Below are 15,638 nucleotides of genomic sequence, written 5' to 3'. Positions count from 1 at the left end.
CTCAGTTGCTTTGTTTGTTTCAACTTCTGTATCTTCAACAACTGGGTTATTAATCTTGTCCGTCGGCTCCTCCACAATCGGTTCTCGTTGCCGAACCCACACATTACTTCCTGCATTCTTTTTCCCAGCACGGCAAGTCTTTAAGTTATGCCCCTGTATTTTACATTTAGAACAGAACGCCGGCAAAGTTTCATATATAATTTCTTGCTTTCGGCTAGTTCCCAAACCAGGCATCCCAATCCAAAAATAAGGTAAAGGTTTCTTAGCAGCATCCATTTCGACACAAATACGAGCACCATCGGTTCGAGTAACACAACGAGTAGAGTTATCACTTCTAATAAATCTACCAATAGGGGCTGTAAGAATTTTAAGGAAGGATTCATGATAATAGTTAGGAGACAAACCTGGAAGTACAATCCACACCGGTACAATCGAGGGTTCTTCTTCTTCTTTAAAGTCAGGAGACCAGTGGAATGGTCGGTAAGGAATCCCATCTATATCATTAACTTCACGAGACAGAGCCTTCATGCAGTCTTCCTCCGAAACCATTCTGATAAAAACATTCCGAGGATGCCTCATATTGGAAACGACTGGAATGCTATCAAGATTCCATCGCTTATGAATGAAGGCCCGAATGGCATCCAAGGATGGTCGGTTCCTCAAGAACTTCAAAACAATCGAGTACCGAAAAGGCTCGGCAGATCGTTGGATTTCCTCCTTAGAAAACTGGAAAAAAATTTCGCCATCCTTAGATTTCGGCAGACGATGCGCCACAAACATTTCTGGAAGAGGCTGAGGAACCACCGATACTAGATCCACGAAGAGCCGTCGACCTCCGTTAGCAGCAGCAGCCATTACTTGCGTCAAACGTAGCAAGAAAAAACTTTCAAGAAGAAAGCCATTCTTGGAACGTTCTTGGAGTGTCGTTTAGCATCACGTCATTATTCTAACCTTCTTCCACACACGCACATGTATATATATATATTATGAAACCAGTACTTGTATATATATATACAACTCACTAAACTCTTCTTCCACACACGCACGTGTATATATATATATATATTATGAAACCAGTACTAACATATATATATATATATGCAGCTCACTAAACTCTTCTTCCACACATGCACAGGTATATATATATATATATTAAGAAACCAGTACTAATATATATATATATGCAGCTCACTAAACTCTTCTTCCACACACGCACATGTATATATATATATATATTATGAAACAAGTACTTGTATATATATATACAACTCACTAAACTCTTCTTCCACACATATGCACATGTATATATATATATTATGAAACCAGTAGTGTATATATATATATGTACAACTCACTAAACTCTTATTCCACACACACGCACATGTATATATATACATATATATATTATGAAACTAGTACTAATATATATATATATATGTATATATATATGCAGCTCACTAAACTCTTCTTCCACACACGCACATGTATATATATATATATATATAATTGGTTCAATGAATCGAACCAAGTTGATTCCAACTTATTCATGCCAACACAGAGAGTTGTAAACTATATACAAAAATTGGACAGACTGCTTTCGACTTTTTATAAATAGATTGTACTTTAGATATGGATTTTTTCTCAGCAAATTTGTAACTCCTAGAAGACCAATACTTGTTTTCTTTTATGATTTATATAAGAAGTTGATTTCTGACACTATATCTTTTTGTATCATTGTAGGCAATTCGAACGGATGTACAATGGATGCCAACACAGATTGTACTTCAGCTCATGAGTGTGATGAGGTTATTGAGGATACAAGCATTGAATGTGATGAAACTATTGAACAACCTATGGTTGGAATGAACTTTTCATCTGTAGAAGAAGTTTGGTCTTACTATAAGAAGTATGGTAAGCAGACGGGCTTTGGAGTGTTTAAAAGGAATTCTAGACAAGATGACGATGGGAACGTCAGATGGATTTGCTAGGCATGTGTGTGTGGAAGCACATCAAAGAGTAAGGCTGCCAATATTATGAAAACAAGACAAACAAAGAAGATAGGATGTATGACTAGGATTAATGCGGTACTGAATGATGAAGGTGGATATACCCTATCTAAAGTGATCTTGGATCACACACATGTTTGCAGTCCAAAAAAGGCAGGCATTTCAGATGCTTTAAGAAGGTTGATGCTCGTGTGGCGAAGAGACTTGAAATAAATGATGAGGCAGGAATAAGATTGTCAAAAAAATTTCAAGGTTGTGGTTGTTGAGGCAGGGGGTACGAGAATGTGCCATTCGGGGAGAAGGAGTGTCAAAACTACATTGACAAAGTTAGACAACTTCGCCTCGGGGTTGGAGGTTCTGCAGCTCTATATAACTATTTCCAAGATATGCAAAAAAGAAATCTGGATTTTTTTTATAAAATAGACGTTGACAATGACATGCGGTTAATAAATGTGTTTTGGGCGGATGCCCGCAATAGAGCTGCGTATGAATCATTCGGGGATGTCATTGTCTTTGACACAACATATTTGACTAATGTGTATAAGATGCCTTTTGCACCGTTTGTGGGTGTGAACCATCATGGTCAGTCAATTTTATTGGGGTGCAAATTGATATCCAATGAGGACGCTAATACATTCAAGTGGTTGTTTGAGTCATGGTTGAAGTGTATGAATGACCAACCACCAAATGCAATCATCACAGACCAAGATAGGGCCATGAAAATTGCAATTTCGAGGGTGTTTCCAACATCTAGACATCGCTTTTGTTTGTGGCATATAATGAAAAAGCTTCCTAAAAAGTTTCGATCACATTCTCGATATGAGGAAATCAAGAGTACTCTGCATAGGGGCATTTATGACTCTTTGAGTGAGCTTGAATTTGAATCACAGTGGTTTGATATGCTCGATATCTATGATCTGCATGAGAATGCATGATTGGTATCACTATATACTGATTGCCATTTTTGGGTGCCGACGTACGTTAGAGACACATTTTGGGCAGGTATGTCAACTACACATTGGAGTGAAGGCATGAATGCATTTTTTGATGACTACGTTAACTCTAAAACAACTTTGAAAGAATTTGTTGAGTAGTACGATTCAGCCCTTAGGAGGAAGGTAGAGAATGAAGCGATTGCGGATTTTAATTCATTTAACATGGAGATTCCGTGCATCACTCGCTATCCTCTTGAGAAGCAATTTCAAAAAGCATATACAATTGCTAAATTTAAAGAAGTACAAGAGGAATTGCGAGGATTTCTTTATTTAACTACTTCATTATTGGGATGTGAGGGTGGTAGAAGTATATTCGAAGTTGCCGATGAGATTCAAGTTGGTGATGACTTGTTAAAGCATGCAACCTTCACTGTAAAAATTGATGAAGATCCCCTTGATGTTAAATGCAGTTGTAAGTTGTTCGAGTTTAAGGGCATATTATGCATGCACACTCTTCGTATCTTGACTCAGCTGGGTAAGCATATAGTACCATCGAATTACATCTTAGATTGGTGGAGGAAGGATGTAAAGCGAAAATGCACCTTCGTCAAAAGTAGTTACGACACTAGTAGCATTGATGATGCCCGAAGGTACGATAGGATCCAGAATTGCTTCTATGAACTATGTTCCAATGCTTCAAAGTTCGAGAGCAGTTGTGTGAAATTGATTAATCAGATAGAACAGTTGAAGGTACAGTACCCTGGTATCACTGATCCAGTTACTTCCACGGGAGGCACGACAGTTGATTGAGATACTTCCATAAGGGGCACGACAGTTGATCTAGTTACGTCCATGGGAGGCACGACAGGTAGAGTTCTTAGTCCGTTGGTAGTTCGGAGTAAGGGAAGACCACCGTCTAAGAGAAAAGTGCATCCTGCTGAGAAGAGTCTTAAAAAATCTAGTACGAGGAGACGATTACACCACGACGAAGCTAAGGTTCATTTTTTTGTTTCATGGTGTAAATAAAACATTATATTTTTTTTATAATAATAAATTATTATCTTCATTCCAATGAACAGCGAAGTAGTCACGCTCCAGATGAATGCACTGTCAGCGGCACACATCATAAGGCTCCTCAAACCCAGGTACTTTTTATCTTTCACAATTCCTAGATTTGTGATGCATATAAACAAGTTTAAAACAATGTACTTTTGATATAGGATCAACAAAGTCAAGTTTGGACACATGCGCCAGATTTTTTTGCTACTCCTTCGACTGCTACGAATTATTCTGGCATTAGATGGACTGCTCCTCCCACACAGGTAATTCAAAGAACATTATGATGTAGAAATTGTTAGCACGGTTCATTTAATAATTTTATGCCACTCACAGTACACGCCTCATCAAGTATATGCGCTGAATTTATTTGGTATTGGACAGATTGCTCATCCCTCACATGTAATTAAAACTACATTATGATGAACACATTTTTTAACACTGTTCATTTAACAATTTTATGCTATAACCAGTATACGCCTCATCAAATATACACTAAAGATTTTTTTGGTATTGGACAGACTGCTCCTCCTTCACAGGTAATTCACACTACAGATTATATTATTTTGGTATTATTTTTTTAAAAGTGTATTGCAACATTTTTTGCAAGAACTGGTCAAGTATACACTTGTGACTTTTTGTAACTTTAGGTGCAATTGAGAGGATTGCATGTCTCGGAAGAGGATAATGATGCGAGAAATTAATCATACATAATGCAGATGTGGTGATTGGAAGACGATATGCTTCTGGAAGATACCATATAGCTTTTGTATATTTTGTAATGTAATAGCAGATTTTTGGTTCCTTTATATTTTGTATGTTTTGGGAGGGACCAATGGTATATTTTGTATATTTTGGGATGAACCAATGGTATATTTTGTATATTTTGGGAGGGAGCAATTGTATATTTGCTCATAAATTTTGTAATGAAGGCACATTTTTCTGGTTGATTAATGAAGGGAGAGACAACATGGTCTAATTCTGGTTGATTAATGATCAGTGTCTTATTTTAGTTTCTTTTATTAATTTTGAAATGATTTTTAGGAAGAAAATTTGGAAGTGCAAAATTTGTGCAATAAGTAACCAACCAAGCAGGGTAACCATTTATACATCCTTCACTTTGTCCTATTACAAAAAGTAACCAACCAACCAACCAAGCAGAGTCATATATTACATCAACGTACCAACCAACAAATTCTTTTTCAGAATTTTCCAAGAAGCATGCCTAAACAAAGTACTCACGACATTGAAATTGCTACAACTACACTAAATCTCTCAAACTTTCGATTGCGCCTTTCAGTCTCTATTTCTAATATCCATTGCAAGTTGTATCTTTTGAATTTCGGTTTTTAAACGATTGATTTTCTTCTCGCCATATGGTGGTATTTCTGGGTCATACCAACAAAAAAACCCACAAGAATGCCCAGCCTGCAAAATCAACCAACATATATTACCTTACAAAAATTACCCAATTGATTTTCCAAAAGCTCAGAAAGTTGAAGACGAAATGGTGTGAGCTCGGGATGGGTTTCTGGGTTTCTCAGAAGGTTGAAGATGAAATCTTACCCGATACCCAGTTCTCTCAGCAAGTTGAAGATGAAATGGTGGGTGCGTGATAGGAACCAAGGTGGGGCCTACTCTTAAAGATCCTTTGCAAGTTCCAGATGGGCCAATTACAAGATCAAGGGCCAAGAAGATCAAGGAAGCAATGCAAGGATTGGTGCAATCCACTTGGGATGAAGCCAGCAAGAGCCCAACACTCAAGATGGGTCTGAAAGAAGAAGAACCAGTTTTGATCCACTTGATTCAAGCTGTGGAAGATCTGACTTAGAGATACGGCCTATTGTTATTGGAGGCTTCCAATTTGGTTAAATGATTTATTTTATTAGTTTAGAATAAGTGGGCTTGAAGATGCTTGGCTCACATGTCTTATTTCTTATCAACCATGTTTTTGGGAAGGCCTTGTATTTTGGTCAATGGCTTATTTGGAAAGTTACTTTTTAGGAACTAGGGTTTCATCAATTTACTATAGTCGTGCGTACTGTAGCCGGTACTGTTCATCAAGGGTAATTTTGGGTAAAAGGGGTTTTATTTTGGCTAGGGTTTTGATTAGGTTTGGGTTTAAAAACTCTTTGTAGCCTCATTTAAGGGGTTAGACAATATTGAATTTTATTTGTGAGTAGAGTTTTCTCCTCTTGTTCTTGATTGAACTCTTGAACCTATCAAAGGTAAATCACAACCTTTGTGGCGTTCCTCCTTTGTAATCTAGGTTCTTGAGATGGTTCTTCAACGGGTCTAGATTTTAATATAATCTAGGTTCTTGAAAAGAGTTCTCATCGGGTCTAGATTTTCCATCCTTGACTTGATTTTGGCTTTCTTGGGGAGTTTTCAAATTGATTGTAGGTTTAAGGGAATTCATTCCCACGTCTGCTTATTCTTGATTGTGATCAAATCAGTTGGTGAAAGGAAAAGAAAACAAAACAAAACAAAAGAAAGGAAAAGAAAAAAAAAATCGTGAAAAAAAAAATTCTGAGATTTTTACTTAAGCCTTATCATCAAAGGGGGTGATTCTAGTTGGTATCTTGTCTTAGAGTTACTGTTTCATTCATGTAATTTCCTTGATTCACGTGCCATTTTTTTTTTCATTCCTTCTGTGTTTCTCTTGTTCTTGTTTCTTGGACCTAATTACTAGTTGGGATAAAACAAGGTTGCTTTGTCTTGATTGAGTCAATTAGTTCTTAAAGAACTTGAGTGGGAAAACTCTTGAGGTAAAAGGCAAGAGAGTGTGAGACAATTATCAGAAAAAAGCCAATTAAGAGTGAAACACGAGTGGAGTGTCATTATTCGAGTGTAAACACGTAAGGGAGTGTGTGAGGTTTACTTTTTTTTGCCACTAACATTCTTTTGTGTAACACCTGATAATGTCTCATCGGAGTAGCGCATCACCAAGGGGGAGAGCAGATAACTCATCCTTTGTGTTGCAAGCCATGCAACAACAGTTTGAGCGGTTGAACTTGGTGTTGGGTGAAGTGAGGGATAGGATGGATCATCAAGAAGCAGCGATTAGAAATCTACAAGGTGTGAGGGACAGGAGGCGACGTGAGCATAGAGTTGAAAATCAGTATGAGAATGAAGGAGATGGTGAGGATGAGGAAGACTTAGCATCTGACATTGGGTCGGGTAGAAATAGAAGAGTTAGGCATGAAAGAGGATTTGAGGGGAATCTAAGGGGTCCGGATGGTGTAGATAGAGACCTTGGTAGCATCAAAATGAAAATACCACCTTTCCAAGGTAGAACTGACCCTGAGGTTTATCTAGAGTGGGAGAAAAAAATAGAGTTGGTGTTTGATTGCCATAATTACTCTGAGGAGAAGAAAGTGAAGTTGGCGGTAATTGAATTCACTGATTATGCTATTATTTGGTGGGATCAATTAGTGACCAATAGGAGGAGGAATTATGAGAGGCCTATAGAGACATAGGGAGAGTTGAAAGCTCTCATGAGGCGAAGATTTGTTCCTAGCCATTACTATAGAGACCTTTACCAGAAATTACAAAATCTTACACAGGGGTCTAGGAGTGTGGAGGATTACCATAAGGAGATGGAGGTGGCGATGATTCGGGCTAATGTAGAGGAGGACCGAGAGGCCACCATGGCTAGATTTTTGAGTGGTTTGAATAGGGACATAGCCAATGTAATTGAATTGCAGCATTATGTGGAGATAGAGGACATGGTGCACATGGCTATGAAGGTGGAGAGGCAATTAAAGAGAAAAGGGACAGCAAGGTACACTTCGGTTTCTAGCACTACTTGGAAATCAAAATGGGATAGGAATGATCCAGCTGAAGCAAAGAGAAAGACCGAACCACCTAAGGGAAAAGATGAGGGAACTAGCAACAAACCCAAGGTAGAATCCCAACCTTCATGGAATAGAGATATCAAATGTTTTAAGTGTTTGGATTCAGGGCACATTGCTTCTCAATGTCCAAATAGGAGGGAGATGATTATGCGTGACAATGGGGAGGTGATGACTGAGAGTGAGGATGATAGTGATGAGGTGCCCGAGTTGGTTGATGCTAGTGATGATGATGGAGTGGTATACCCTGTGACAGGTGAGTCTCTTGTTGCCAGGCGTGCTCTCAATGCATACATTAAGGTGGATGATGCAGAGCAATAGAGAGAGAACATTTTTCATACTAGATGCCATTTCAACAATAAGATATGTAGTATGATCATTGATGGAGGGAGTTGTACTAATGTGGCTAGCACTACTTTGGTTGAGAAATTGAATTTACCAACCTTAAAACACTCTAGACCATACAAATTGCAGTGGTTGAATGATTGTGGAGAGGTTAGGGTGGATAAACAAGTGTTAGTTACTTTTTCTATTGGGAAGTATCAGGATGAGGTGCTTTGTGATGTTGTGTCGATGCATGCGGGCCATATTTTGTTGGGGAGGCCATGGTAGTATGATAGGAGAGTGACACATGATGCGTTCAAGAACATGTACAGCTTTGAAAAGGAGGGCAAAACAATTAAGCTTGCTCCTTTAACTCCAAGCCAGGTCTATGAGGACCAACTGAAATTGAAAAGTGAGGTTGCTAAAAAAAAAAGAGTGAAAATGAGAGTGATCAAAAAAGAAAGAGTGAAAAAGAGATTGAGCAAAAAAGAAAGAGTGAGAGTGAAAATGAGCATAAAAGAAAGAGTGAAAAAGAGAGGTGGCTGAGAGTAAAGAAAAAAGAGTTGAGCCACGAGAGAAAAAAGAAAGAGAGTCTGCCAAGAGAAAAGGAAAGGCAAAAGTGAGTTTCTATGCAAGAGAGAGTGAGGTTAAGAGGGCTTTCTTCGCAGATCGCCCTATGATTTTTCTTGTCTATAAAGAATCTTATCTTACTCTTGATGAAACTAACCAGTCTCTCCCTAGTTTGGCTATTTCTTTGTTGCAGGAGTTTGAGGATGTATTCCCGGAGGAGATGTCAAATGAGTTGACACCCATTAGAGGCATTGAGCACCAGATTGATTTTGTGCCCGGGACTGCTATTCCAAATCGACCAGCCTATAGGAGTAATCCAGAGGAGACAAAGGAGCTTCAGAGGCAAGCTGAGGATTTGATGAGCAAGGGGTACGTGAGGGAGAGCATGAGCCCTTGTGCAGTACCAGTGCTACTAGTGCCAAAGAAGGATGAGACGTGGAGGATGTGCATTGATTGCAAGGCAGTCAACAATATCACGGTAAAGTATTGCCATCCCATTCCTAGATCGGATGATATGCTTGATGAATTGCATGGCTCATGTATTTTCAGTAAAATTGATCTTAAAAATGGGTACCATCAAATTAGAATGAAAGAGGGTGATGAATGGAAAACTGCTTTTAAGACTAAGTATGGGCTTTATGAATGGTTGGTTATGCCATTTGGACTTAAAAATGCGCCCAGTACTTTCATGAGATTAATGAACCATGTCCTACGTGTATTCATAGGCAAGTTTGTGGTTGTGTACTTTGATGATATCTTAGTGTACAACAAGAACTTAAATGACCATATTGAGCATTTGAGATATGTGTTTGATGTGTTGAGATGTGAAAAGTTGTATGCTCATTTCAAGAAATGTGCCTTTTGCATGGAAAAAGTTATTTTTCTTGGTTATGTTGTTAGTACAAAGGGTATTGAGGTGGATGAAGAGAAAGTCAAGGCCATGAAGGAGTGGCCAATGCCAAAAAGCATCACTGAGGTAAGAAGCTTTCTTGGCTTAGCTAGCTTTTATTGGCGTTTTGTTAAAGACTTCAGCACCATTGCTGCACCACTCACTGAGGTAATTAAAAAGAATGTTGGGTTTCATTGGGGGCTAATCAAGAGAATGCTTTTGCCACTATTAAAGAAAGGTTGTGCTCTGCACCTGTGTTAGCATTACCTGATTTTAACAAAGCTTTTGAGATCGAATGTGATGCCTCAGGAATAGGGATTGGAGCCGTTTTGATGCAGGATAGGCGGCCCATAGCCTTCTTCAGTGAAAAGTTAAGTGGGGCATCCCTGAATACCCTACTTATGACAAAGAGCTTTATGGTCTTGTTCGTGCATTAGAGACTTGGCAGCACTACCTATGGCCAAGGGAATTTGTGATCCACACCGATCATGAATCATTGAAGCATCTCAAGGGTCAAGGTAAGTTGAATAAAAGGCATGCAAGATGGATGAAATACATTGAGACCTTTCCCTATGTCATCCATTACAAGTAAGGTAAGGAGAACATTGTTGCTGATGCTCTATCCCGGAGGAGTAGTTTGGATGGACAAAAGAAGGCGGAGTTGGTGAAGTCACTTCATGAGAGGGTACGGCTTCAAATTGCTCAAAAGAATGAAAGGGTTGCTTCCCAAGCCAATAAAAGAACGAAGGCGTGTCATCTTTGAACCAGGAAATTGGATTTGGGTTCACATGCGCAAAGAAAGATTCCCAGCCTATAGAAGGACTAAGTTGCATCCTCGAGGATATGGACCTTTCCAAATTCTTGAGAAAATTAATGACAATGCATATAAAGTGGATCTTCCAGGTGAGTATAAAGTTTATGCAACTTTCAATGTTTCTGATCTTTCTCCTTTTGATGTAGGTGAAGATTCGAGGTCGAATCCTTTTGAGGAGAGGGGGAATGATAGGAACCAAGGTGGGGCCTACTCTTAAAGATCCTTTGCAAGTTCCAGATGGGCTAATTACAAGATCAAAGGCCAAGAAGATCAAGGAAGCAATGCAATGATTAATCCACTTGGGATGACGCCAGCAAGAGCCCAACACTCAAGATGGGTCTGAAAGAAGAAGAACCAGCTTTGATCCACTTGATTCAAGCTGTGGAAGACATGACTTAGAGATACGGCCTATTGTTATTGGAAGCTTCCAATTTGGTTAAATGATTTATTTTATTAGTTTAGAATAAGGGAGCTTGAAGATGCTTGGCTCACCTCTCTTATTTCTTATGAACTATGTTTTTGCGAAGGCCTTGTATTTTGGTCAAGGGCTTATTTGGAAAGTTACTTTTTAGGAACTAGGATTTCATCAATTTATTGTAGGGTTACTGTAGCCGCGTGTACTGTAGCCGATATTGTTCATCAAGGGTAATTTTGGGTAAAAGGGGCTTTATTTTGGCTAGGGTTTTGATTAGGTTTGGGTTTAAAAACTCTTTGTAGCCTCATTTGAGGGGTTAGACAATATTGAATTTTATTTGTGAGTTGTGTTTTCTCCTCTTGTTCTTGATTGAACTCTTGAACTTATCAAAGGTAAATCACAACCTTTGTGGCGTTCCTCCTTTGTAATCTGGGTTCTTGAGACGGTTCTTCAACGGGTCTAGATATTTATATAATCTAGATTCTTGAAACGAGTTCTCATCGGGTCTAGATTTTCCATCCTTGACTTGATTTTGGCTTTCTTGGGGAGTTTTCAAATTGATTGTGGATTCAAGGGAATTCATTCTCACAGGTTCATATCAGTGCGGGATGGGTTCGATCTCGAAGAAGGAAGGTTGACGATAAAATACAGAGCACGGGATGGGTTCGATCTCGAAGAAGGAAATGGTACCCGATACCCAGTTCTCTCAGCAGGTTGAAGATGAAATGCGGGATGGGTCTCAGAGGGAACGGGAAGGAAGGTTGAAGATGAATGTTCATGGGTCTCAGAGCTTCGTAGGTGTTCGAGAAGACGAAGAAGACTAAAGACGAAGCGTGTTTAGTTTGTTTAGTTTTTAATTTTAAAACACATACAACGTGGCATTCCACGTCAAGCGGGAAGAGGAAACGGGAAGGGGGAGCAGGGTGCATAGCATTTTCCATATATATATATATGTGCAATCTCATCATTTATTTTTTTTGAAGAGCTGGTAGCCACATGTCAAGTGGCCCCGTCCCAAGTTTATGAAAAATGTCCTCATTTGTGGCGGAGGAATACCGTAGTTACAAATCATACATCTGAGAGTTTACAAATAAAGAACTAAAATCCTCCCAAATACAAACCAACCAAACCAAGCAAGAAAACCAAATAAACGCCGATCTAAACAGGCCAGTAAGAATAAAACCAATGAAACTAAGCAAGCCTATAAAAAGGAATGCAATAAAATCTAAACAAGCCTAGATAAAAACCAAAACCAACAAACCAATAAAAAACCATAAACAGATATAAACAATTAAAAACAAAACGAAGGAAGTCTCAAATAGTCATTCTTATCATGTTAAGGAAATTTTATTAATCTTGACCCAATTCTATTTAAATAAAACATACACGAGGAGTTAAGATATCATTGTCTAGTACTGAATAATCTACTACGAAACTAATTATATTAATTAGTGTAACAGCCCGCTAGAAATTCATTGGTGGAATTTCTATTGACTTTAGGAATCTCGTGAAAACCCCATAAGTTTTTACGAATCGACTAATCGCATAGGTTTTAGTCTGTCAACATAGTGAGTGTTTATCACTCACTATGGTGCTAGAAATATGAGTTTAATTATTTGAGGTAGTTAGAAGTGTCAGAATGCATTATGGTCTATGCCGTTAGACTCAGTGGATTATTTACGATTTTATGGCGCAATAGCCTATTTTCATAATTCCGGATGAAACGTCTGTTAAAAATTGTGAAATTATTTTTAGGGGCACTTCGGGGTTGAATTTCGGTGAACAATTTTCACTATAGGTTAATATGAATATTTAGAATTTTTTAGTACTAAGTTTATTATGAATTGTTTTGAGTGAATAATAACCTCGATAAGCACACCCAGTGCAGTATTTTAAAAAACACAGTCTGAAATGTCCAAATTAGGTTGGAAGAGTTTATTTGGACACTTGGCAAGATCTTAGCCACATATAGTGAATAGTATTAGACACTTGGCACCATGAGGAACCATTAGATGGATTTGTGAAGGAAGTCAAGGTGTGAGATCATGCCACCTAAGCAAAGCTCTATTTCATCTGATGAACTAAATTGTGCCAGACCAAAGAGGGTTCCAACCCTAGCAAAACCTAAATGGTTGGAATCCAATTGAAACCCCAAAAGCTTGGTTGAAACCAAAACCCTAAACGGTTTTCTCAAACCCTAAAGTTGGCTTCCAAACCCTTTTTAATCCGATTTATAGTATTGTGTTTAATCACTTGATTAAATTACTTCCACATGCTATTAATTAATCAAATCCTTGTTATGACATCATTATCCAACCTTTTAAACCTTGGAAATTTGATTGGGCCAAGAAAAAATTGATTTTGGACTTGATAGCATCTCAAACCCTAACCAAACCCCATTTAAACCCCAAATTGAAGCCCACTTGGTGGGGCTCACCAAGGCCCACGAAATTGGCTACCTTGGCAAAGCTTTTTGGAGAAGTTTCCTCCCCCACATGGCAGACCATCCACTGCCATTGGCTGCACCCAATAGTGCCTTGATGTGAAGGAGAAATCCACTCCATCAACCTCCATCTTTCACAGTTGCTGCAGGCAGTCTCTGCCCCTCAATATTCTCCACTTTATGTCACATAGCCACCTCCAATCAAGGGTCATTCCAGACCAAAACTTCCCCCTCCAGGAGTCTATAGTCGTGCAAGGCACTTTTCTTTCAATTTTATCACTTTTTTTCCCCCGTTCTTAGAGAGAAACCCAAAAGAGCTCTCTCGGGCAGATTTCTGGGATATATTGCGTGGCCATTTACGACCCTTTGTAAGTAATTTTTGCACGATGATTTCTTCACATAAGTTGTTCATATTTGAGTCTAGTTTCCGTGGATATCTTATTAGTCTCATTCCATACTCATTTGATTGGTCAAAAGTATTTTTAACCATGGAAAGGTCATTCTGGGCCTAAAACTGGAGAGTATGATATGTTTTGAAATTTTTGACCAAGCTAATGGACTTATCTTGGTCCGAAAATTTTATGGAGTGTTGTTAACATGTGTTTATGAATGTTCATTGAGGTTTTGTTGCTTGAATAAAGCTTTCGATGATAGATTTTCTTAGATTTAGAAACTTGAAAACTGGAAGTGGAAAAACAGTTTCTGTGTTGTGAAAGTCTGAATATTTCGTGGTTTAATCTTATTCCAAAGGCTTTGATATTTTTATATGATGATCCTAAGCCTCTTATATACATGTTAGGATGTTATGTCGAAGATATTTAGTATTAGTTTTAAAGATATGATTTTCTATGCAAGAGGATTTCGGTTAGGCCTAAACTTTGATGTTTTTGAGTTAGATCCATGTTTTATTAAATTTTAGCCATGTGATTTTAAGTTTGATGGTTGGATCTTCTTTAGGACACATTTTTAAACCATGTGAGGTGTTAGTTTGAAGATCACATGTCTTTAAGCCATAAATCAAGAGATTGATCAAAGTTAGTTGGGAAAAACAGTTTCTGTTTTGGACTAAGTTTAAAACCAAAAACTCCAAGTGTTGTTTTGTGATTTTTGGTGAGTTTGGTTTGATGAATTAAAGCATGTTTGATCTTAGGATGATGTTATGAATATGTTAGAAGTAAGATTTGATTTTTTGGAATTCTTGGAGAAGTTTTTATTAAGGTCAAAACTTGTGATTTAAGGTTTACTTTTTGTTAAAAAGTTTGGGTGTTTTTACAAAAAGTTTGGTGTTGATGATTAGCTTTTCTTAATGCATATTTTAAGTGTATTTTTAAACTTAGGATAGGAAGATCCTTGTTACAAAATTTTGGTTTAATCTTGGGTTTTGAATATGGAAGAAATTGCAACCAAAATCAAGAGAAATAGTCTATGAATGTTTCGGTCATTGTGAGTTTCCATAGTTGTGATTGGTTTTAAATTTTTCTGAGCTGGTATTTGAGTCTAGGACAAGATTTACATGAGGAATGTAAATTTTGGTAATTTTTGGAGTTAGGATGTGAAATCCTTAGGTTAGGGGTAAAATGGTCATTTGCCCACATGTAGAGGGTAAAATGGTAATTTTACTCTAAGTTGTCTCTTTTCACATTTTTAATTGTTAGTAATTAATTTTCAACATTTAGAATACCCTCTTACAGTTCCTCGTGTTTCACGCTTTATTCTAGTAGAACGCAACGATCGAGGTAAGTAGTTTTTAACTTACTATCAGTTTAATGTGTATGAGTGATAAGTAAGGGAACTAAATTGTATGTATGCATGTTATCATATGTGCCATGCCATGTCATTACATATTTATCTGTTACACATAATTTATTTTGTCATGAATTATTCATCTGTTACACAAGATATTCTGTCACGTATTCCTATACATTGCAAGTATGTCATGTTAAGTATGTCTTCTGTTACATGTATTTCATGTCACGTAATATTCACTATCACATGTTACACCATGTTAAGAAATGTTGTCTGTTATATGGTATACCATGTTACATGTATGCCATGTTATGAAATGTACTCTGTTACAATTATGTCTTGAAGTATGTCATGTCTGTCATCTTACGTTCATGTCACGTTATGCTACGTCAGGACTTTTGTCTTTTATGTCACATTCATGTTACGTCACGTTATGAAATGTCATGTATGCCAGTTAAGTCATTCATGTCAATCACAACCCTAAGCGCTAGGATAGGGTAATATCCTAGTGGAACTCCTTTGTTCACGCTGGAGTGTCTAAATAGGTGTGAAATTCTCTGGGTTGACGAAATACAATCAACAGGTT

The 15,638-nt window shown here is 37.9% G+C and overlaps 1 protein-coding gene across 1 annotated transcript; it reads left to right on the top strand.

Moving 5' to 3' along the window:
• Window positions 1-3,163: 3,163 nt before the first annotated feature.
• LOC108982953 (protein FAR1-RELATED SEQUENCE 9-like) lies at window positions 3,164-3,751 on the top strand. Its single transcript, XM_018954446.1, has one exon. It carries the CDS (start codon window positions 3,164-3,166, stop codon window positions 3,749-3,751), a length of 588 nt encoding a protein of 195 aa, XP_018809991.1.
• The last annotated feature ends 11,887 nt before the right edge of the window (window positions 3,752-15,638 follow it).

This window comes from Juglans regia, unplaced genomic scaffold (genome assembly GCF_001411555.2).
Source record: "Juglans regia cultivar Chandler unplaced genomic scaffold, Walnut 2.0 Scaffold_772, whole genome shotgun sequence".
NCBI lineage: Eukaryota > Viridiplantae > Streptophyta > Magnoliopsida > Fagales > Juglandaceae > Juglans > Juglans regia.
Note: the sequence above shows the minus strand (reverse complement) of the source record. Positions and strands in the feature narration are given on the sequence as shown.

Bases quoted from the DNA above. Each gene is read 5' to 3' on its own strand.
- LOC108982953 (XM_018954446.1), top strand. From the start codon at position 3,164: ATGGAGATTCCGTGCATCACTCGCTATCCTCTTGAGAAGCAATTTCAA.